Source organism: Eubalaena glacialis, chromosome 3 (assembly GCF_028564815.1).
Source record: "Eubalaena glacialis isolate mEubGla1 chromosome 3, mEubGla1.1.hap2.+ XY, whole genome shotgun sequence".
NCBI lineage: Eukaryota > Metazoa > Chordata > Mammalia > Artiodactyla > Balaenidae > Eubalaena > Eubalaena glacialis.
In genome coordinates this window covers 52,159,306-52,183,798 of record NC_083718.1, presented here as the reverse complement: position 1 = coordinate 52,183,798, position 24,493 = coordinate 52,159,306, and the positions used below count along the sequence as shown (strand labels likewise).

Genomic DNA, 24,493 nt, shown 5'->3' with positions numbered 1-24,493 from the left:
AAAGGTCACATAGAGGGAGAGAGACAGTCACATGTACAACTCACCATAATAGAGGTCTGGCTGTAACATGAGCTGTGACGAGATAGAGGGAAGGTAGAAGGGAGGCCAGAAGACTGGGGGCAAGGGAGAGGAGGAGGGGAAAGCTAAACATTAGAGGTGACATTTCAACCTGGCCTTAAAGAAGGATTCTAACAGACTCAGGCAGGTAAGAGGGGATTCTGGACAGTGTGAATTAAACCTTGAGATCCCTCACTGCTTTTTCAGGAACTGTGGGAAGTGTGCTGTGTTTCGAGCATGGCCGTGGTGGACTGCAAGTAGACAAGAGATAGATCGGATTGATGGGATGTGAGGTTTGAATGAAAGGTTCAGATCCAGCCGTGAAGACCTTTGAAGGGTCTGTTAGGTGTTTAGCAGCTGGTGGAGGAGACTGTGGAGGAGGGGAGGATAGAGTAGAGAGAAGAGGGAATTTAGAAGATCTGAGGGTCGTAGTTCCTCTTAGTGGCCGGCCACTTAACTCCCCTTAGATTCAGTTTTTGGGTTTGTTTTTTTTTTTGAATTTTTGAATTTTATTTTATTTATTTTTTATATAGCAGGTTCTTATTAGTTATCTGTTTTATACATATTAGTGTATATATGTCAATCCCAAGCTCCCAATTCATCCCACCACCAAGATTCAGTTTTCTGAGCTGGAAAATGGAGATGTTGGTAATAATGCAGATGCTAAAAGATTATTGTGTTCCCCTGCTCATAGCTTGCTTAAATTCTCCTTGTTCAATGTCTTGCTCAAAACATTGCCTCCTGCAAAACCCTCTTGGATTTCCCTAGAGCGTAGTTGGAAAATGAAGACACATATATATGAAAAGATAAAGAAAGCAGCATATAAATATGCCACTGGGCCGGCCGATATGTGGGGAGCCTGGGCTCTTAGAGCAGACAGGCCTGGGTTCCAAACCTGGCTCCATCTCTTACCTGAACCTGAACAAGTTGTTTAACTTTTAAATCGAGGCTGAAAATACATGTTCTACCTTCTTCTCATTTTGGTTGTAAAGATTAAATGCACAAAATGGATGAAGGTGCTTGGAAATTAGAAAGTGCTCCATAAATGTCACTCACTGTGGTTATTATTTTCAGTTTGGAAGTGGTAAAATCCAGTGCATGTTTTAGAAAGATAACTCGAATAACTGTGAAATAGATGAAATGAAGGGAAGAGAGACAGGTGGTTGAGAGACCAAGTAGGTGCTATTGCAGTTGTCCAGGCAGGAAAGGGTGAGGTTCTGGACCAAGAGGCAGTAAGGATGAAGAGGGAGGGTGGATCCAAGTGCCATTCTGAAGATAGAACCAACAGACCAATGGCATTGATCAGGCAGGAAGGTTAGAAAGAAGACAAAGAACCAAAGGTAAGAACTTTGGTAGATGGTGACGCCATGAACCAAGCTAGCTCTTTGTTACTTTCTAATAGCTGAAATCCAGAAGGGCAGGTGAAAAAAGGAGGTGTCCCAGGGCTTAGGTTCTGTTACCCTGACTCTCGCTGGCCCTGCTCAACTCTTCCTTCCCCCACAGCAGCCTTAGGAGAACCCACTGAGCTTGAAACCAAGCCCAGGAGAATTTCTCCTGCCCGTGTGCCTTGTCCCCATGCCCTTAGCCTGATTGTGACCATTGTAAGGTGTCTGTGCCCGAGGAATCCATCTCTGTCTTGGAAGGAGGGGCCGTATGAGACCCAAACCGGTATCCCTCTGCCTCACGGTAGACTGGCACCTCTCCTTTCCCTGCACCGGGGCTGGGGCACGGCCCTCAGCCCCTGGCTCATTTTCTCCTCCCTGGACATGAGGGAGTAGGTGGCAGGACCCACAGTGGGTGCTAGACTCTCTTATCTTCAGGCTTCTGCTCTTTATTGACGGGGAACACCTTGAATAAGTGGAGCAGCTTCCAGGGCAGTAGGAGAGTGCGTGAGCCGTGGCTGGGAGGCACTACGCTAGCAAGGGGTGTTCTGGCTGGAAGGGTGTTTGGTGATGAGATGGGCATTGGTGCAGAGGTGGTATCTGGAGGGGCCTGTTAGCAAATGAATATTTCTTGATCCCCATTTGCTCACTCGTTGAATCTGATCATCTTCCTCTCTGCCAGGGAACCCTCATTCCTCTTCTGTCTTCTTTTTCCCATGGAGCTTTCATTTTTGTTTTGTTTTTTTTAATCCTCTTGTGCCATAGAGTGGCTCTGGTCCCCTGTGCCTGTTAGTGGGCTCTGTCTTATCTCTGACCCTCATGCTGGCTTTTTCCGTCTGTCTCATTTTCCCCTCCACACCACCGCATCTTCCTACCGTCTTTCTACTGGAGCCACGTGCCCTTCCTGTGTCCTTACCTTTCTTGTTTAATCTCGACCAGCCATCTTCAAACAGCATTTCAGCCCTTCTAGGCCTCAGTGTCGTGGTCTTCCCTGGCAGCCCGTACTGAGCGCCACAGGGTACAGGCCACCAGAGGAAGCACAGCATAATGGGTAGAGTTCAGATCCCAGCAAGTTACTTCCCTCCCCTAAACCTTGGTTTCCCCACCTGTTAAATAGGAATTTTAATACTGCTTACTTCATAGGGTGATTGTGAGGATTAAATGAGTTAATGGGTATGAAAAACTTCATATAGGCTGGCACGTAATCATCAGTCAATGTACATTAGTCACTGTTGTTATTAAGAGCAGAAAGGGTAGCTGGGCCCCTCAGAGGGTGAAGGGCTTCCGTTGTAGCCGGAGAGACATAACATAGCATTCTGGAACCTAGCTGGTCACATTACTAAGTCAATACCTTTCAAAATAGAGCAAGCAGAGAGCATTAGTGCTGACTGGAATGAAACTGATCTGCGAAGGCTTCCTGCAGGAGGCTGAACGAAGTGCATTTCTGTGCAACATTTTAAGGAGATCCCCGTTGCAGCCTGGGACAAAGGAAATGGGGTATACACGGTGCCTGTTCAAACACTCTCTCTCTCCTGCTTGTCTCACCCTTTCTTTTAGTCATGGCACTGCCCAAACCTAGTGAATCTTATCTGCCTTGTCCACAGGGAATTTGCCAAAGAGAGAGAGAGAGTGGAGAACCGGAGAGCTTTCATGAAACTGCGGCGCCAGCAGCAGGTCGAGCGTGAGCTGAATGGGTATCGCGCCTGGATAGACAAAGCAGGTAAGGCCTGGGGGCCGGAGGAGGTTGGTGATGGGCTGCCCAGACATCAGGGACCTGCCCCAGTTCCCATTCCCAATACTTCCATTCAAAGGGGCAGCCTAGAGCAAAGCAGAGAGAAGCTCGAGATGACTTGTTGGCTTTTTGGATTCCCTGCTGGTCCCTTTTTCTCCCTCTGGAGTCTGTCCCTGTCTTCAGCCAAACACCTTTCACGAGGCAGGCATTTTAGCAAGGTGAACTGAGTAAAAGGTAACATAACCCAATGCTAGAACTGAGTTTGGGCTGATGACATTCTATACTACTACCGTTACTACTAATAATAACAGTCTGTTCATTCCACAAATATTTATTGAGAGCTTACTTTGTGCCAAGTCCTGTTCTAGGCACTTAGGATACAGCTATGAGCCAGAGCTCTACTCTTTTTTTTTTTTTGACCATGCCACGTGGCTTTCAGGATCTTAGTTCCCCAACCAGGGATTGAACCCGGGCCCCCCCCCAAAGCAGTGAGTCCTAACCACTGGATTGCCAGAGAATTCCCCCAGAGCTCTACTCTTGTGGAGCTCATTACCCTGTAGCTGGGGAAGGCAACGATGAACAAAATAATAACTTTTGATAAGGTGCTAAGTACAGTGAAAACAGATCAAGGTAGGGTTAGGGGTTTAGGGTAGGTTGCAGTCTTAAACAGAGGGTCAGGGTAGACCTGTGTGAGGAGAGATTCTAAAGAGATGAGGGCTTGAGCCACGGGGAGCTCTGAGGGAAGAAAACCCCAGTGCCCAGGCTCTAATGTGGGAGGGGCCAGGAGCCCTCCAGGAATAGCAGGAGGTGTGAGCAGGGGAAGGTGTCAGGAGTAAGGATGAGGGCAGCTGTGGTGGGAGCGAGGCAGTGGATTGTGTATGACCTTTACGGGCCATTGTAAAGTTTGGGGCTTTCCTGTGAGTAAGGCAAGAACCACAGGAGGGTCTTGAGCAGAGAAGGGACATGCTCTGTTTAAGATTTTGAAGGAGACTTGGTTGCTGCACTGAGAACAGACAGTAGGAAGACAAGGCCAGAAGCAGGGAGACTGATTGTGAGGCTACTGCAATGAGGCAGCTAATAGATGATGGTGAGAACTGGCTTTCCCTGCTCCCTGAACTGTCATCGGGTCCTCACTCTGTGGCTCAGCCTCGGGAAAAATTCTTGCCCAGCCCTGAGGATAGGTCCAGATTTATCCCGATTTCATTAACCCACAGAGCCCCCAGAGGCAAGTTTGACTGTGGCTCTGCTGCTTATGAGGGGCATCGATCACCCCCCATCTGTCAGTAAAAAGGATGTATTTGATTTCCTTATTATTTTAAAGGTTGCGTTGCATTGGTGTTGTATATCTTCCTGAGCAAAAGAGTAAAATTTTTTTTAATAAAAAAAAAATACACATGATAGTCAGCATCTTTGCTCTATTCCTGGTAGAAAGCAGAGAACAAAGAGGTCTCTCAGGAAAAATTTGGAATAGGATTGGATACTTAGGTGCCTGACCCTTATTCTTCTCTAAGCTTTGGAATGATGCTATGACTCTTATTCAGATCCCAGCACACAAAAGCTCTCTCAGTTCAGGAGTCAACTTTTGATTATCTTTCAGGGGTGAGAGGGCATGTGTGATGGAAAATGCCATGTCAAAGCCAGATAAAAGCCACCTCTCATTTGGGACTATCTGCATTCCTTTGCTGCTTCTGGAAGCAAGAGCCATGGGAGTGGTGACTGTACTTCCATTTTGCCCTTTCTCCTCTGAGGCTCTTGTGTGGAGGTGAATGTGAATCTCCCCTCCCTCTTCCCGGAACAGTATCTCAGCAGATTTGCCTCCAGGCCAGGCCGGCAGCTTGAAGTTCCCAACTGCCCTTGGCTTCCTGGGCAGGGGAGCCATCTGACAGACCACCCTAGCGAGCAGGCTGGCAGCAGAGCTGGAAGACAACCCTCCCTACCCTTCCCACGGCCCTGCTCAGGGTCAGGCAGCCCGGGATGCTGCTCTTTGCGGCTCTGCTTTTCAATCACATGCAGAATCCCAAGGCTCCACTTTCTTCCAGTTGGCAAAGCCAGCACTCTTCTCCTTCTAAGAAAAAAAGACGCACTGCGACGTCAAATTGTGCTTCCTGGCCCTTCCCTTTACAAGTGGAGCGTGAGTGATTCAGAGACATATGGGTTACATTTGCCTGGAAAGACATGCTCAAGTTCGAAAGCAAACTTGGCAAAAGGCATGGGGGGGATGGGAGGGCCGTTCCAGCCCATCCAGAGCCCTGGAGCGCTTCCCAGAGGTACTCAGCAGCACCATACACCCTCCGTCTGCCTTGGGGGTCCTCAGATCTGCTGATCCCAAAGCCCCGACACTGCACAGAGCGAAAAAGACTCTCTGGCTGAGGTCATTCATGTTGCTATGAGGTATTTTAACAAGTACCTAATTTTAAAAGGATGCCCTCCAAAAGCAAGTGCTATTAATGACTTTAAAACCCTCTTTGTCCTCATCAAGGAGCATCCCACCAATAACATTTAACCTGTTAACTTAGTTTTGCCAGAGGGCTGTACTTAAAAAAGAAAGCTAAATGTTATGACTTTATAATGGCCATCCTGCATGGTACCCTCCGAGCCTCAAAATGTTCCCCTGCCTGGGAAATACATTATATACTCTCAGTTTTATATGCAGATGGAATTATGGTAATAACTTTACCCTCTTATGCCTGTCCTTTTACTTGTTAGAAGTGCTTAAATTAAAGCATTGCTTCATAGACCCTGCTGCAAGCTTTTCCCCAGCAGCTGGGATCTTAGGGAATGATTGCTGGGGCCTCCAGCTCCCTCACCTGTGGCTGAGACAGGGGCGGGGATCAGAACTCATCCACGCCACTCCCAATAGTTGGGCTCAGAATCCCAGCAGACATGGGACAGGACGGCTGTTTTGTTGATAAGTTTGGAGGGATGTCAGTGAGGCACATGCTAATGAGTCTTAGCAGAAAGTAGTATCCTGCCGATGATGACACCGCTGTGGAGTACAGGCTGCTCCTGGGGAGGCCAAGAGGGGCATCCAGGGGACTAAGTGGTTGTTTTCCAAATGCCAACAACCAAATACATCGTCCCAATGCCAACCAGGTCTTCCACTCTCTGACACCAGTTGGGGTGTCCAACAATTCAATTCAATTCTGACGCGAAGTTAGTGCAGACGCCACAGGTGAAAGGCTCAATCCCACAAGCCTGCCTCTACTTTACACACCAGCCACAGTGGGGTCCCCAGGTGACCTGCGCCTCTTCCTGGCTGACTAAAACTTCAGAGGGCTCCAGATTTGATAATTAGTTAGAATGACTTACAGAACTCAGGAAAAACTACCACCAGTTTATTATGAAGGATACAAGTCAGTAACAGCCAACTGGAAGGGATACACAGGGTAAGGTATGAAGGTGGGGTTTGGGGGGTGTGCAGATCCTACATGCCCTCTCCAGGCACATAACCCTCCCAGTACCCTGATGTGCTCACCAACCCATAAGTAACCCGGGCCCTGTCGTGTAGGGTTTTTATGGAGGTTTTATGTAGACATGATTGATTAAATCATTGACCACTGGTGATTGAATAGTCTCAAGACCCTCTCCCCTCCTGCAAGGTGGGAGGGGGATGAGACTGAAAGTTACAACCTTCTAATCATGTGGTTGGTTTTTTGGGGGGACCAGCCCCCATCCTTACACTAACTAGGCCTCTCCCACAGTGAGTCATCTCATTAGCGTACAAAAGACAGTAAATTCCAAGGGTTTTGGAATCTCTGTGCCAGGAAGGTGGACAGAAACAAAATATTTATATTTTATTATATCACAGGGACAAATTGGTGGCGGGGAGAGGAAGCAAGCCCATAAGCCCTGCTCCTCTCTTTGAGGTGGCTGTGAGCATCTTCCTCTCCCCGTTCCTTAAAGAAGTAGGCTAGAACCCAAAACATGGTCTCACCTTCAGAATGAAGGGGTAGGTGTTATGACCTAGGGGCTGGAGACAAGCAAAACTAAGGGAGCTCCTGCTGCTAGAAAAGGTTTAAGGAACCTGGATGAAAGAAAAAACAGAAATGGAAATTTGTCATTCTTCTCAATTGAGGGGATTTTAGTTAAAAAGATCAGCTTTCGCTCTCAGGGCTATTCTCCTAAACAGTGTATCAGAGACAGAGCTGAATCTTACCGATCACCCCCCAACACCCCCTCACTGAAGACCTTCCTTTCTGTTCTGACGTTCAGGTGTTCCCTTCATGACCCTTGACGTCTTGCTGATGCTGATGCCTGCGACCAGCTCTGAACTCTTTGCTCTCTCTCTGTTGCCCTGGAACCAGAGCTGTTCCTGAGGGATTTTCATTTTGCAAAATAATTTGGCATTTACCGATAATTTACTAAACCATTTGTTTCCATATAGAGGAAGTCATGCTCGCTGAAGAAAATAAAAATGCTGGAACGTCAGCCTTAGAAGGTAAGGAAGCGCTCCAAGGCCTCATTCCTTTCGCATTTGCCCCCTCTTCTGCAGAGGCAATCTCTCTTGATCAAAAGAAGAGAAAGAAATAAAAGAGGGGTGCTCTGGGATTTGAAACGCAAGTCTCTCTGTCATAAAATCCCTCATGCTTTAAAACGAAGGGAATTGAGTCACGGATTTAAATGCTTTTTAAAGTGATGAAAATGAAATCCAAGAGTTGCTTTGTTCCAGGGCGTGTGATTGATACGGGCAATGAAAAAGCCATCATACCACCAATGGCACAGAAAGGGATCTTCTTTGACAATTTGTGGGGATCATCTTGGGACCACTTTCATTGGCAGGAAGTGACATTTGTTTATGAAGAACCAGAACAAATAGATACGGAGTGCCTGTTACCTACCGCATTTAGATAAGCTCTAGCAAGGATTCGGGAGCCTTGTCCCATGGGATTCAAGAGCCTCGTGTGTCAGAGGTGCTGCTGAGCATGGGAGCCATGTTTCCGTAGACATCTGTGACTTCACTAACCCCGGCTCGGGTATTTAAAGGCAGGCGCCTGTGTCAGAGGGGCCTCTTGCCCACAGTCCTCAGTTCTGACCAGACTGATCCGGTTGTTCTTGTGTCCTCTCCCTGGCCTCCGCCTTTCCTGGTGTAGTGCTCCGAAGGGCAACCATCAAAAGGAGCCGGACGGAGGCCATGACGCGGGACTCCAGCGACGAGCGCTGTGTCGACATCTCCTCTGTGGGTGAGTGGAGGCCGTCAGATCTCCTTTCACTGGTCTGAACCTCCTCTGAAAGGGAACATCCTGTCTTTGGAGAAACACCACCAGGAGGAAGGGAGGCCAAAGAATCCAGAACGTTGGGATGTAATTAGGAAAAGGCGTTGGAGTCTAATCTAGTTGACAATGACTTACAGAAAAAGATGGACCAGGGGATACTGTTTATGTGAAACATGGGGCTTAGGGCCAAGAATCCAACCCAGATTCTTCAAGTGTGGCAGATGTATCCCATCGGCATATATATCCTATCTCTTCTGGATGTGATAATGAGAACCCACTTTGGGAAATTGTTCAAAGGATCCTGAGGACACCCATTTGAGAACCTGCAATCATTTGCTTAATCATAGTAGCATCTACCTACTTCCATCGCCTGCTTCCATGTGATACTTAAACAAATTCCTACTGACAACCCTTTAACATGACTGGTGTTCAATCTCAGGTTCCCTTAGGGATTCTGGCTGATGGCAGATGTTTTCCTCCCCAGATAAAAGGGAAGGGTCTGACTTCATCCTCAAAAGCAGAAGAGGCGTACAGAGCTCATCGCTGCTTTAGGCTTCCAGTGGCAGAAAAATCACAAATGCGGCAGGATGATTCCAGTGCCTGAAGCATATTTAAAAAGAAAAGCCAGAGAGAAGCCCAATCTGTTACAGACATAAACACGATCCTGTTAGGATTCAAGATACCGGCTGGATGCCTGGTGTCCTGCCTGGGGAATCTTTCCGTTTCCTAGGACTGAGGGTGCCCAGAGGAAAAGCAGGGTTCCCTGCTGTGCTGTGGAAACTCTTAGCTCATGACACGTGGCAGTACCCTAGCCCTGGGATCAAAGCTGCCCACCTTGCCCTGCGAATACCTGCTTGCCATGGAGGGTGATCTCTTTTGCAGCCTCATTCTTCCTCCTTACTTCTCCCCACTTAGGCACACCCCTCGCCCGAGCCAGCATCAAGAGCACAAAGGTGGACGGGGCCTCCTATTTCCGGCACAAGGAGCGGCTTCTGCGTATCTCTATCCGCCACATGGTTAAATCCCAGGTGTTTTACTGGATTGTGCTGAGCCTTGTGGCTCTCAACACCGCCTGTGTGGCCATCGTCCATCACAACCAGCCCCAGTGGCTCACCCACCTCCTCTGTAAGTGAATGGTGACTACTGGCTTTCACGGCAGCAGCTCGATTGGGGTGTGAATGTCAAGAGAGCAAGGTGTCACGTGGGCCTGGCAGTGGTCCTGCCCACCCAGAGTTCTGCCTCTCCACCACATTGTGACCGAGGCCAGAGCTGTCCTCAAGGGGTCGGGGTTATCACATGACCATTCCTAGCTGTCATTCATTATTGAATCAGAGCAACAAATCTTTGCTGATGAGTCAACAAGATGGTGTTACCCCTTGGGTAGTCTAAGGCCAGCTTACTGCCTTAAGTAGGCTCAGTGATGTAGGGAGTCTTGGTCACCAAAGTCCTAGGGAAGAAGTTCCTAGGGAAATTGATACCTTCAATAGACCAGAAAGGAAACGTATAGGTCAGCTCTGGGTAAGGCTGCCCCTGGGTGCGAGTGAGGCTCCCAGAGGCTGGCACTGCCGGGAGTGTGGAGAGCGAATCCAGCTCTTTCATCAAAGCCATGCTTAAGCCCTTTCTCTCTCTCCTGAGAGCCATCTACCATTTAAAGGGCAATGACAAAGCCACCTGTCAAGAGAGCAAAGCTGACCTGTGGAGTGTGCCTGGGACTCATTCGGGGTCTGAGCGTTTTCAGACATCATTAGGTTTTGCCTGGCACTGAGCTGGCATGGTCACTGAAAGTCCCGCTTGTGTAGGTCCTGCTGCTGTTGAGGGTTCCTCTGTAGGTGGGGCGATTGGACCGGGGAGGGCAGAAGCCCGTGCCATCCATGGAACCAACGCTTCTGCCTTTAATGCTTTCAGACTATGCAGAATTTTTGTTTCTGGGACTCTTCCTCCTGGAGATGTCCCTGAAGATGTACGGCATGGGGCCTCGCCTTTATTTTCACTCTTCGTTCAACTGCTTTGATTTTGGGGTAAGTGCTCTGGAGCCCGCCCATCCTTCTGCCAGGTGTTGCTGTGCCATGGTTTGAGATAAGCAGCTTGCTCCGGGGCTCGGCATGAAGCACTGAAATCAGAATTTATAAAAGGGGAATAGATAGGATTAGCAAAAGGGAGGTCAGGAGTGAGTGAATCCTTGCTGTACTAGGGTTTGTTTGGGTTTTTTAAATGCTCTTTTATTTTTAATGTTTTTACTGAATGGTAACACATGTACCATAGAGTAAACACTTCAGTAAATTTTACAAAGCTGGGCTTCCCTGGTGGCGCAGTGGTTGAGAATCTGCCTGCTAATGCAGGGGACACGGGTTCGAGCCCTGGTCTGGGAAGATCCCACATGCTGTGGAGCAACTAGGCCCGTGAGCCACAACTACTGAGCCTGCGCATCTGGAGCCTGTGCTCCGCAACAAGAGAGGCCACGATAGTGAGAGGCCCATGCACCGTGATGAAGAGTGGCCCCCGCTTGCCGCAACTAGAGAAAACCCTGGAACAGAAACGAAGACCCAACATAGCAATCAATCAATCAATCAATCAATAAATCTTAAAAAAAAAAAAAAATTTTTACAAAGCTACCCATAGCCAAAGTTTTGAACCACTTATTATCTTGGGGGAAGCCTCGGGGAGAAGGACAAAAGACTTGATTCCAGAAGGTGGTTCAATCAAAAATGAGAAACGTATATATTTATTTTTTTGAGTTCAGTTTAAAATTGGGAAAATTATCTGGGTATACGCTTAAACATTCATACACATATGCACATACACGCTCGTGTATTAGCAAGTCCCCACATAGACTACTTCACCCAGTGTCCACTTTCCTAAATAATATTGATATATAAATGTGTGCGTTACTAACAGTCTTCAAGGTGCTTTCACATACATTTTTGTCCTCCACTGCTTGCAGGGGTCCGACGTCCACGATGTTAGGTGTTGGGAGTTAGGCTGCCTGTTTACACATGAATAAATAGGAGACCTCGTGTGCAAGTTCACACAGCCAGTTAGCAGCAGAAGTAGGTTGCAAAACTTTGGGTTCCTGAACCACCTCTCTTTCTGCCAAACCTACTTCTTTTTCTGCCAAATCTCCAGTTAGGTGCTAACGACTCTGAGCCCTTGCCAATCTGCATTTTAACTTGGAACATATGCTTCTGGGTACAGGCAATTTTCAGGCATAATAACTAGTGAAAGACCATTTTCACCTTAGTTCCCTTATGTACATACTTTTCAGCATTGCTGTGAGAATTAATTTTTGTTCTTTCTCCTAGTGCTGTGTGTGGAATATAGTAGACTTTCAATAAACATATAATTAAAACGTAAAACAAATTGGATGGTTAATTTGACATTGCTATTTCTATAGCAGTCAGATTCTATGCCTCCAAGTAGTACCATCACGTTGGGGTATGGGGTCCTGAGTGACTGAAAGATATTTCATGTACAGGTGACTGAAACATTCTTGTTAGCACTAAATTCTAGGACAATGAGAGAACATGGATCTTCTCAGAGGTTTTTATATTGGAATGCAACCTGTATTAATTTAAACTTGTTTTCTCATTTGAGGACCACTCTTTTGTCTGTTCAAGGTGTTATAAGAACAGTATGGCTGTCAAATGTGTGCAGAAGTGGTGAATGACTACTGCAGTTTTCACAAAGGACAGAACAGCAGTCAGTAAAGCAATCTATAGTTGGAAGGAGGAAATTTAGCAAGCGGAGTGGGGAGGGAGGTGGTAGAGTCTTGTTTTTCCTTGGCAGCCTTCACAAATAGGTGGTCCTGTTGCAGGTGGGCTGGGTGGGGGAGGGGAGAGTTTGAATTAAACAATGGCCCAGTGAGAACTGTTGGTTGCAGAATACAAGATTGCTCCTCTCTCCTCCTCCTCATTCACCTCCTCCTCCTTTTCCTCTTCTCACCGTGGCTGGGTTTGGCTCTTTAGGTCACAGTGGGCAGCATCTTTGAAGTGGTCTGGGCGATCTTCAGACCTGGTACATCTTTTGGAATCAGTGTCTTGCGAGCTCTCCGGCTTCTAAGAATATTTAAAATAACCAAGTAAGTGATCAGAATCTAGACTCTTCCCAACTACCTTCGAGAGTGGACGCTTCTCTCTGCCTTATTATATTTATTTCCTTCCATCTCCACATGCCCTTACCATGTGATCCCCTTCCCGACTCCACCCCCCACTCCAGTCTTCAGTTCCTTCTTCTTCTCCGAAGATTAAACCAGAAAAATGCCCATGATGCCATATCCTGTGCCATATTCCCAAGGGGAGCCACATTATTGCTGTCATCTCTCCTTCCTACAAGTATGCAGATGCGGCTTATCTCATAGACCACCAGGCAGATGCCCAGCTGCGCATGGAGATAATTTGGTATTTAGTGTTCACTGCTGTAATGCTGTCTGGGTTTTTGTAGGTACTGGGCATCCCTGCGGAATTTGGTGGTCTCCTTGATGAGTTCCATGAAGTCAATCATCAGTTTGCTCTTCCTTCTCTTCCTCTTCATCGTCGTCTTTGCTCTCCTAGGAATGCAGCTGTTTGGAGGCAGGTAAGCACCAATGAACTTTGCATCCAAAGGAGCCTCAAAACCTAGACTTCGACCTGTGAGCGCTGGGGTCACTAATTTGATTGCCATGTTAACTGTCTCGTTTGTTTGTGTCTGTGGCTCAAATCAACCACGAGCATGTGTGTGGAACAAACATCTCTGTTTTTAATCCGTTCACACTGTACAGGGTTCTTATTGAGGGGACCCCTCTCTCTGGAGCTGTCCCTGAAAGGTACAGCCTGGGGCTTTGTAACTCAGGATCAGCCCAGACCCCGTCCCATTACCAGGGCCCTTCAAGTGCACAGTCCCCCAGTAGTAGTCACTAAAACTGTCTTCATAAGTTACTGGGATGAGGGGAGAGTAGGGCAGAGGGGGATGTGGAGAAAGTGGAAAAGTAGTGATGAAAACGGCATAATCTTGGGAAAGGAAAACTTGGTGTGTGAGATATTCATTTCATTCTCTCTGAATTTCCTTTTTCAGGTTCAACTTTAATGATGGGACTCCTTCAGCAAACTTTGACACCTTCCCTGCAGCCATCATGACTGTATTCCAGGTATGAGACGTTAAAAAATGTTACTTGGGATCCCTTGGTGCACACACTACAAAATGATGTGTTAAGAGAATCCTCCCTTTCCTCTCCAAGCTCCTGTCAGGCAGCTGGGTACTCTTGCTTATTGAGTAATCATCACCACTATAATTCCTAGCATTTCTATAGCTATGTCCTTACCAATAATAAAAGAGCTCTATTGTGATGACCTCATTGGCTTTCTCCTTACACTTGTGAGTTTGCAAGGGATGTTAGTCAAAGTCATTCAGCAACATCGCATTTCTGGTTTTATGAAATTGGAAGTATCTTCAAACCCACGTGTCCATTTAAAGAAGTATCTTTTCCACGCACCCCCCCCCAAATTTTTTTTTAAATCATGGGGGAAACTCAAAATCAATAATGTCTAAGAGCTAAAGGAGAACACTATTTAGCCAGAATCTGAGGCTGAACCAGAACCCAGGTTTCCAGAACTGGAGCCCATGAGGCCCTTTCCAATAATGCTGCTGTCTCATGAACTGTATCTTGGCAGCTCCCGGGGACAGTTATGCAGTGACCAGACCACCTCATCTGTGTGATTCTCACAGGCCGGGCAAAGCTGAGGTTTGGGTCAGGGTGGGGGGACTCTATATTTTGAGGAATAGAATCTTTCCTTTTGATGTTCTCCTTCTGTTTTCAACGTCTCTTACATATCAGAAGGAAGTTGAGCATTATTCATGGGCGTGACATTTTTTTCTCTCTGGCAGGATAATCAAGCAAGGGGTAGATGGAAAAGACCCAGGCCCAGAATTTTCCCCCTTCCGTTGACCCCATTTTCTCATCCAACCCAGGTCTCTGATTTGCCTGTTGTTTGCTTTGTGTAGATCCTGACGGGTGAGGACTGGAATGAGGTGATGTACAATGGGATCCGCTCCCAGGGTGGGGTCAGCTCAGGCATGTGGTCAGCTATCTATTTCATTGTGCTCACCTTGTTTGGAAACTGTATCCTTTTTAAAAGGCTTCTCTTGTGCTGCCTGCACGGACCAGCATGTGAGGAGGAGGAGGCGGTGGTAGTGGTGCTGATGGTGGTGATAGTAGGGGGGGGTGGGGGTAGCACTGGGGTGACCATTGCTAGGTGTACTAAGAGACACAAGGATCCCGATCTTAAGGAACATCTGCTAGTTGGGTAAAGAAGATAAATATAAACAAGACAGAGTATCATCCAAATTATCAAATATCATAATATCCAAGTTTTCAGATTATCAACACAAATAAAAACATATGAATCTGTTATAGTAAATGGTTGGAGATACTATGAGCTGGGGAAAATAAGAAAGAACAGAGATCACTATGGGCTGAAATAGTGACAAGATTATAATACTAATGAATTAATTATATGTTTTTTCTTTTTACTTTTTTAAAAAAGACTTTTTAATTTAAGTATAGTTGATTTACAATGTTGTATTAGTTTCAGGTGTACAGCAAAGTTATTCAGTTACACATATATATATTTTTTTCAGATTCTTTTCCCTTATAGGTTATTACAAAATATCGAGGATAGTTCCTTGTGCTATACAGAAGGTCCTTGTTGGTTATCTATTTTATATATAGTAGTGTGTACATGTTAATCCCAGACTCTTAATTTATTCCTCCTCCCCCCTTTCCCCTTTGGTAACCATAAGCTTGGTTTTCTATGTCCGTGGGTCTATTTCTCTTTTGTATATGTTCATTTGTATCATGGTTTTTAGATTCCACATATAAGCGATATCATATGATATTTGTCTTTCTCTGTCTGGCTTACTTCACTTAGTATGATAATCTCTAGGTCTATCCATGTTGCTGCAAATGGCAATATTTCATTCTTTTTTATGGCTGAGTAGTATTCCACTGTATATATATCCCATATCTTCTTTATCCATTCATGTGTCAATGGACATTCAGGTTGCTTCCATGTCTTAGCTATTGTAAGTAGTGTGCAATGAACATTGGGGTGCATGTATCTTTTCGAATTCTAGTTTTCTCCAGATATATGCCCAGGAGTGGGATTGCAGGATTATATGGCAACTCTATATGTTAATATAGAACAGAGCCTTCCACATAGTAAGTTCTCAAAAATATTAGTATTGTGATTAATGCTGATACTACTGAGCATAGCTAACATTTATCATACTTGTGCTATTCATGAGACCCTGTACTAAATGCTTTTCAGGCACCATTTCGTCTAATCCTTACCTTATAAGACTTAGAGGAAATAACTTAATCAAAGTCAAACAATTACTAAATTGTGAAGGGAGACTAGAAACTAAGTGCATTTAATTCCAAAATCCATGGCTGGTCATGGGCTCTAGACCAGAAAGATTTAGGTTTTAATCCCAGCAACTCTGTTTACCAGCTGTGTGGCCTTGGGAAAGTCACTTAATCTCTCTGAGCTTCTAGTTTTCACATCTGAAAGGAGGAAGCAATATCTCTCTCCTTTGATGGTTATGAATAGTAAATGAGATAATTTGCTTGAATGTTACATTATAAACTGCAAACTTCTACATGATCATTAGAAGTTTTGGGGGGTGGGACTTGCCTTGAATTGGGATTGCTAGAGTGAAAAGGGACGGCCATGTGATGCAGCTATATTTTTGCATTTTCCATAGTCTCACAGAACAGTGATATTCCTTTAAGTTTTCTGCCCTGAAAACTTCTAGGGGCCAGAGCAGACTATAAACTAAACATGAGAAACCCATAAAAAGAAAGCTAGGCAGTGAGTCACAGAAATGGAAGGCCAGTTTGTCACAAAGTAGCTCACTTTGCCCTCTGGGAGCTTTGATTCAGGTATTTCTTTGTCCTGTACAAAGAGATGACATGTGGAAGGAGAGATGACATGTGGAAGGAGAGAAGACATATTCTCCATCAAACAGAGTTGCATAACATCTCTCTCCCTCCCCCAACAGCCCCTGCGTAAGTGACTCTTTGGGGTGGTTTCTGTTCTTGCTGGTGTCCCAGGCAGAAAAGGCCTGGAGATGCCCTCTCAGCCTTGCTGGAGCCTTTTGCTTTTCTTACTTGCCCATCCTTAACTCATCACCCCAGACACGCTGCTGAATGTGTTCTTGGCCATCGCTGTGGACAATCTGGCCAATGCCCAGGAGCTGACCAAGGTAAGCATTGTTCTCCGGAGATCCGATGGTTCTCTAGTGCCATTGGGTGCCTGCTGGGCTTTGGGGCTGCTTCCAGAAGTCTGCGTTGCCTGGCTCAAGCCTGCCAGGAAGGCCCCTTCTGGGAGCTTGTGGACAGTTGGAGAGCCACACACCCATGAAAGGAGCCTGGTTCACTTTCACTGAGTTTGCTGAGCCTTGGAGCAGACTGGATCTCTCATGGGATGTAGAAGATAATCACTTAATCACTGCAAATTCCCAAAGATATCCTTTGCAGAATTATGCCCTGGAAAATAAAGAAAACACCAAAGTCCTGGATTTAAGTCCCACCTCTGCTCCTGTGACCTGTGGCTGTGTGACCTCAATCATGTGCCTTCACACTTCTGGGTTTGGGGATGAGAGGGGCCAGGATCATCTCTGTTCCTAGACTGTGTCTGCTGGGGTATTCCAGTGGCCATGGTCACCTTGAGGGAAGTTGCAATGAAGCTAGATGCTACATTGCTCAAAGAACTGTTCCTTTCTTTCCTCTGAGTCATTTCTTCAGGGGTGGAGGCAATACTGATTACAGTGGGATGGTCTAGGGAGATGAGTGAAAACTTCTCCCCACATAATACAAATTTGGTTTGGGGCAGAGCCCATAGCAACCTGGTGATGTTTCTGTGACTGCTCTTCCCTACATCCTTGAGGGTCTTCTTATCTGCAGGCAGGGGAAAATACCAGCTCTAGTATCTGAAAAGCTGGCTGTGAGTCATGCATCTACCACTTACTGGCTCTTTTAGCTTGTGCTTGACCCCTGGTCTCCATTAGCATTGCTTCTTTCATCTGTAAAAAAGGAATGATATATCTGCCTTGCATACCTCACAGGAGTACTGCAAGGATCAAGTAAAATGATGTGTGTGAAAACAGAGCTGGCTGTGAAGATGTATGTATTCTTAGTAGCTCTAGTCATTTTACCTGAACTGGCTTTCCTTGGTGTCATCACATAGAGGGACATTTATGAGCAGGAATGTGGGTGAGGGGATGAGGTCCCTGCCTGAGCCCCAGGGTGGGGTCACTTAGCTGTGCAGGGAAGAGGGCGTGATGGGAAGTGTGGTGTTTACTTCAGGGGCCTCTGCCTGGAAGGTCCCCCTCCATCACTTCCAGACACTGCAGAGCATCTGAGAAGTGTCGGCTCTGGCCTCTGACCTCCACAGCCCCGGCCAGCTCCCCTGGAGCTGGGGTAGAACTGGGTTGGGGTAGAACTGCTCGGCTCTCCTGAGGAGGTGGGGCAGGGTGGAGGCCAGAATTGCTGGCCAGGAGGCTGCTGTCTCAAGGGGACTGGCTGCTGGCCACCTGAGGTCTGTGAGCCAACCTGACCTCATTCTGCCTTGTTTCACCTCTTCCCCTGCTTGTCTCGCTTCGCCTGGTCTCCAGAACGCCTTCTGGGGAGAGCCAAGGGAGCTGCTGTCCTTCACGAGGATCCCAGACAAAGCCCTCTCTGCTTTGTGTCTAGGATGAACAGGAAGAAGAGGAGGCCTTCAACCAGAAACACGCGCTGCAGAAGGCCAAGGAGGTCAGCCCGATGTCTGCACCCAACATGCCTTCCATCGAGTGAGTCGGTGTCCCCACTTCACAGACCCCTGGGCTCCTGTGCTGACAGCCAGTTGCTCAGTTCCAAAGCTGTGAACTCTCGGAGGGCGCCTGCTCCATGCCAGGAAACGTCCTGTGAATACAGCAGTGAGCAAGACAGGGTCTCTTTTTTTCACAGAGCTTTTATTTCAGTGAGCAAAATAGCTGATGAATACACAGAAATAATTTTAGATAGTGAGAATAGCTGTAAAATAAATAAAACAGGGTACTAAGGCAGAGGAACAGGAATTGGGTGGAGTACTTTCGGGCGATCTGGGAGGGGTTCTCTGAAGAGGTGATATTTAAGCAGAGACCTAAATGTGTAGAAGATGGTCGTGTGACATTACGAAGATGGAACATCCCCAGCAAGGCCCAGTGTGGCTAGTATGAAGGGAGCAAGGGGGAAGAGAAGGAGACACGGCCGGGGAGGTCCTGAAGGCCCAGGTGAAGGACTTTAGCTTTTGTTCTACTTACAACCATAGGAGGGTCTAGAGGGGAAGGATGGGTAGGTTAGGATTTACACTTTTAAAAGGTCACTGTGCTCTGTGGAGATGGACTGTAGGGGCCCAGACTGGAGCCGGGAAGACAGAGGTTGGCTCTTAGAGTAAAGTAGGTGAGAGTTGGTGGTGGTTTAGACCATGGTAGCAATGGAGCAGATGACAAGTCATCCCACTTGGTCTGTATTTTGGAGGGAGAACCAGTAGGATGAGCTGATGGAATAAATGTGATGGAGGTGGGGATGAAAAAAAAAAGAGAAGAAACAAATGTTTCTCCCAGGTTTTTAGGTTTGAACCTAAGCAGCTGGGTAGATGATGGTGGTATTTACTGCTAGCCTGGAGAACAGTGGAAATCCAAGGTTCATTTTGGCCACGTTAAATTTGAGATGCTTATAAGACATGCAAGTGAAGATGTTGAACGGGCTGTTGGCCTGTGAGTCTGGAGTTTAGAAGTCGGGGTTAGAATTAAGGATTTGGGGGAGCATTTGCATTTGGATGGCATTTTAGCTGTCAGCCCGGGCGAGCTGACCCAGGGAGAGGTGGGCTGGAGAAGCGAGGAGCTGAGGACAGAGGCCAGAGCACTCCGTGCCTCGAGGAAAACCCGCGAGGAGACTGACGGGGAGCAGCCCGGAGGTGGGAGAGAGAACAAGGGAGCGTGGTGTCCTGGAGACGTGGAGAAGAACACGCTTCCAGACGGAGGGAGTGGACGGCGGAGCTCAGGACCGTTGAAAGATCACGTAAGATGAGAACAGAAAAGGGAGCGTTGGGTTTGGCAAAATGAACGCTCTTAGCGACCTTCCCGAGAGCCGTTTCAGTGGCCCAGTGGGAACAGAATCCAGTTGGAGCGGATTAGGGAGAGAATGGGAGGTGATAAATTAGAGTGGCGAGTGTAGACTCTCTTTGAGGATCCAGCCTGGCCCTGTGGCTGCTGGTGGAACCGGCAGGCCATGGGCCCTGCCGGGTGGGGCTGACCGCTATATGGTGCTGGGGGAGGGCCTTGGAGAAGGGCCTTGAGAAGTGACCACAGAACCACGGAATTCCTGTTTTGGCTTCTTGGCCCTCCTGAGGACTGAGTGAGGGGTCCTGGGGTATCACTGGGGAGGGTCTGAGACCCCTGGCAGCTGGACCTCTATCCTGGCCCCAGACCCTGTCATCTATTACTTGAAGCTGATCAGGGAGGAGCCCTTCTCTGCCTAGAGCTCGTGTGAAAGCCTATGAATGTCCTTGGCCTCGCCTTGTAGGAACATTCCAGAGTTACGTGTGGGGACCTCCCTCCCCTGCATGAGAAAAAAAACTCCCCGCCCCAGCAAATTTTTTAAAGATTGATGAAGAAAGGTGAAACAACTCCTTCCTCCCTAGAGCATTCTCTGGGCCTTGAGCAGTTTCTACTCCACTGTCCCTGCACTCATGAGTCTGGGCTAAAAATATATATACACAGGTATCCAAACATGCTGGTGGGTAGGGCTGGCTGTCACTTAGGAGTGGGTGGTTCTATTTACTGAGATGAGGAAGCCTGGAGGAGGAGTGGGTTTAGAGATACGCGGGGGAAGGATGCTTGGCCCAGAGTAGAAAATCACTATTTATGGAATGAAAGAATGAATGAGATGCTGGTAGGCACATGGCAGTAGGCATTGAGCTGTGTGCGTATCCGGGCACAGTGAGGTGGGAGAGGTGCTGTGACCATCCAAGATGAGCAGAGATCCAGGCTTTGGGTGCGGTGCTTGTGCTGCGAGGTGGGTGCTGCAGGTGGAACGTTGTCAGGGTGTGTGTGCGCTGCCTGGGCTTGCAGGCCAGACCCCTGACTTCCGGACTACGGTGTAACTAAGTGCGAATGTGGTGTCCATAGAGAAACACGGAAAGAACATTGTTACAAATTAAAAGGCCCAAGTGCTAGTCATAGCTCGGTCCCTCACACGCTGAGGGAACCTCTTAGCATCTCAGAATCCCTGTTTCCCCATCTTCGAAATGAAGAATACCAACCACCATTCCTGATCCACAGGATCCTTGCAGGGTGTATGTGAGGTCATATATGCATGAGTTGGAGAGATGCTTCTCTGTGATTTTAGGTATGAAGACATATTAATGGTTGTGATGGGATGTGAATCTGGAACTTTGTATGTACGATTGGAGAAGTGAAGTTTGAAGTGTGTATCTGATTTGTGTGGAAATTAGAGGTTGGTTCTTTCTTTGGCCTGGCATATGTGTGTGTGTGTGTGTGTGCACGCGTGTGTGCGTATGTGGGTGTGCACACATGTGAGCATGTAAGAGAGAGAGAGAGAATTCTTCCATGTAATTACACTCTTACACATGTGCTTCTGGAGGGCTGGCATTTGAATATTTGAGAATTTGCAAATAGCCAGTGGAAGGTGCTTTTCCTGGTGGGAGTGCATGCTGCCCGTCTAGAGCGTGTGCTTCTCTTTCTCTGTGCTGCCCATGCTTCTTGGCATGGCCGCTCCACGTGCATTGCAGCTGTCGATGCTGAGGGGTGCATTCATTTGTGGAGCTCACAGGTGTCTCCACAGTGATATCCACATCCATTCCATGGGTGCTCATGTGCGTTTTGCCTCTTCAGGCTCAGACCAGCTGCCTCTGCTCCCTTTGCCCACCGTGGACCACGCTTCTCTGCAGATGTGGACATGGTGTTTGAACAGTGCTCGTTTGCCTGCGTGTTCTCCATTGGTGGCTGTCAGTTTCATCAGGGAAGGAGCAGCATTTGCCAACCTCCCAGGTCCAGGCAGGGCCCACTGGGCCAGACTGGGTTTGTCAGCCCAGGAACTGGGGCAAGCTCATTCCACAGGTGTACCAGACGTGTAATCCTCCACCTGAGCACTGACAGCTTCATTTTTCCTGTTTGCCTTTGTGGGTAATGCCTCTACCCTACCATTCTGACCTTGCTTGTGTTTGAAAGGACACAACACGTGTGTGTCTGTAGAAGAGATTTTTCCCTGTGCAAGGCCATGAAGGTTAATACTGTGCTTCACCCAGCTGAATAGACTGAACATTCAAGGCCTCTGGTCAGGGCCACTGCATTGCATACATGCAGAGGACGCTGCTTACATCCTGAAGTATGTGGACAGCAGCGCACGGAGTGGTGGCCCCGCCTCCGGCCGTGGGCTACTTGGTGGCCTCGATGGTGTGCATGGCAGTGCATTTGTTCCCTGCATGTCGTGTGAGATTGGAGGGATGAGCTGGGGAGTCACACCCTTGTGAATATCCTAGAAATGATCAGGGGGAAATACAACTCTTCGTCCAAGTTTACAGGGTTTCCAAAATAGGTCTCTGAAGGATATTTAGGTGAAAGCGTGAGTGCCAGTGGGGCTTGATGACTGAGTATCCGAAGCTGTTACCTCCGGGAAGCAATAGACCCTTTGCGTGCCTGCATGTTTGCTTCAATACTAGATCCGTGTGTTTGCACACAGCCAGGAACCAAGGTCACTCCCTTGGAGAGTTGAAGGTTGGGAGTCTACAGAGGGCAGCAGACACGTAGGGGATTCTGCACCTCTCCCTGGAGATCGGCTGGTGGCCGTGGGGCTTGCGGGTCCTAGAGGTCAGGATGAACTGAACCTGTCCATTTTTCTTCCCCAGAAGAGACAGAAGGAGAAGACACCACATGTCGATGTGGGAGCCACGCAGCAGCCACCTGTATGTGTGTACCGGTTTGCGTGTTTGTGAGTGGTTACGTGTGGGTGCGGGGACACCGTGTCTTTGTCCTTGCCGTGGGCAGAGTGGCACTGGGTGTGCACGTGTCAGTGTGTGCCATGGTGTGTGCGTGGGCGTTCCGTGCACATGGTTTGTGGATCTGCCCCTCCGCACCTCTCACCATGTGCCTATCTCAGTGTGCGTCTCAGGTATGTGACCCCGTGTGCAGTTTGCTCTTCCGTGTGGCCTGTGAATGGGCATGTGTCGGCGTGGGTCGTTAGTGCCGGTGGGGTGCCTTTCATGCAGGCACTTGTGGACAGCACGTGTGGGCCCCAGTGAGGATGCGTGTGGGCACATGTGAGCATCCCCTGCACGGGCTCTAGGCGTGCGCCCGCAGGTGTGTGTGAGTGCGGGCATAGGCATCCACCCCACCCCCCCTCCTGTGGGAGCCCACTCTCTGTGTCACGTTTGTGTGTTCCCGCTGCCACGTGAATGCTCAGCCAGGCCCCTGAGCTGGATTGTTCAACAGTTGTTTTGAGTATGAGTTGCTGGTGGTCCCTGGACATAGAGTCCCATGGATTTTATTAGTGGTTGTGGAAGAGACCCCACTGCATCACTGCAGGAGTGATGCCAAGACCTTTTATAACATGGGTCTGCTCGCCGCTGTCGTCCGTCACCCTTGGAAAGTACCTGCCCATTGTATTTCTCAGCCCTGGTTCTCCCAGGCTGTCCTCAGAAAGGGAAAGGAGAGGGAGAGGAGGAGGAAGAAAGGCCTCTCACCTTGAACTAAGGGCCATTGGTAGGCACAGAGCAGGTACAGGCTGATGCCCTGAAAGCAAAGGGGAGCTGGGGGAGTGGAGATCTGGTAAGCCTTCGTACTACTGTCCTGGGGACCGGGACTCAGTCCTGGGCTGACCCCACCCCTCTCAGCTCCTGCGGAGCAGGGATTAGAGTGGGAAGCCCCACGGACCAGGGAGCAGTGGTCCAACCACCCCCTCAGCCCCTCGCATCTTTCTGTGCACCCTGTCTGCAGGTCCTGGGCTCTCCCATTTGCTCCCCGCACTGTGTGTCCCCCCATCCCACGGCCACCGAGGGCTGGCCTCTGCCCCGTGGCCGCCCTCCCTGGCCCTTAGCCGTCAGTTCTGACCAAACCCTCGCCCTCTCCCCTTTGCCAGGAGGGAGCGAAGGCGCCGACACCACATGTCGGTGTGGGAGCAGCGCACCAGCCAGCTGAGAAGGCACATGCAGATGTCCAGCCAGGAGGCCCTCAACAAGGAGGAGGCCCCACCCATGAACCCCCTCAATCCCCTCAACCCCCTGAGCCCCCTCAACCCGCTCAATGCCCACCCCAGCCTCTACCGGAGACCCAGGCCCATCGAGGGGCTGGCCCTGGGCCTGGGTCTGGACAAGTGTGAGGAAGAGCGCGTCAGCCGCGGGGGGTCCCTCAAGGGGGACGGAGGGGACCTGTCGAGTGCCCTGGACAACCAGAGGAGCCCCCTGTCCCTGGGCAAACGGGAGCCGCCCTGGCTGGCCAGGCCCTGTCATGGGAACTGTGACCCGACCCAGCAGGAGGCCGGGGGCGGGGAGACCGTGGTGACCTTCGAGGACCGGGCCAGGCACAGGCAGAGCCAGCGGCGCAGCCGGCACCGCCGCGTCAGGACGGAGGGCAAGGAGTCCTCCTCCGCTTCCAGGAGCAGGTCTGCCAGCCAGGAGCGGAGTCTGGATGAAGCTGTGCCCAGTGACGGGGAGAGGGACCTCGAGCCCAGGGACAGCCACGGGGGCAAGGAGCCCACAATACAGGAAGAAGAGCGATCCCAGGACTTAAGGAGGTAAATTAGACACAGGAGCATGCTGGAGGCATGTAGCGCGGCTGGAATTAGGGGTTCTTCAACGTAAGCCTTTCTAAGCCTCGGTTTCCCCTTTAGTAAAATGGAGGTGACGCTAATGCACCTTTTACGAGGCATGTGTAAATATGACAGCAATGGCATCTACCCCTCTGAAAACCAGGGCATCTCCTGTTGGGAGTGGGTAGTGGATGAATGGATAGGAGTAAAGGCAGTGGATACCGCCCGTGGACCTTAGCTCCTCTGCCTGGCTGGGTGGGGTGGGAGGCACTGGATGCCACGTGCTCTC

The 24,493-nt window shown here is 48.8% G+C and overlaps 1 protein-coding gene across 3 annotated transcripts in view; it reads left to right on the top strand.

Annotated features, from left to right (window-relative positions):
* CACNA1E (calcium voltage-gated channel subunit alpha1 E) overlaps positions 1-24,493 on the top strand; it is a 302,414-nt gene that overhangs the window by 212,043 nt on the left and 65,878 nt on the right. For 2 of the 3 annotated variants that reach the window (XM_061185650.1, XM_061185648.1), the window contains exons 8-20: positions 3,044-3,159; positions 7,556-7,609; positions 8,262-8,351; positions 9,300-9,509; positions 10,290-10,402; positions 12,347-12,459; positions 12,822-12,953; positions 13,431-13,503; positions 14,358-14,475; positions 16,552-16,619; positions 18,109-18,206; positions 22,307-22,363; positions 23,536-24,189. In XM_061185650.1, coding sequence (XP_061041633.1) covers positions 3,044-3,159; positions 7,556-7,609; positions 8,262-8,351; positions 9,300-9,509; positions 10,290-10,402; positions 12,347-12,459; positions 12,822-12,953; positions 13,431-13,503; positions 14,358-14,475; positions 16,552-16,619; positions 18,109-18,206; positions 22,307-22,363; positions 23,536-24,189 — 1,896 coding nt within the window. The remainder of the gene's footprint in view (positions 1-3,043; positions 3,160-7,555; positions 7,610-8,261; positions 8,352-9,299; positions 9,510-10,289; positions 10,403-12,346; positions 12,460-12,821; positions 12,954-13,430; positions 13,504-14,357; positions 14,476-16,551; positions 16,620-18,108; positions 18,207-22,306; positions 22,364-23,535; positions 24,190-24,493) is intronic. The other variant, XM_061185651.1, reaches the window with a different exon arrangement.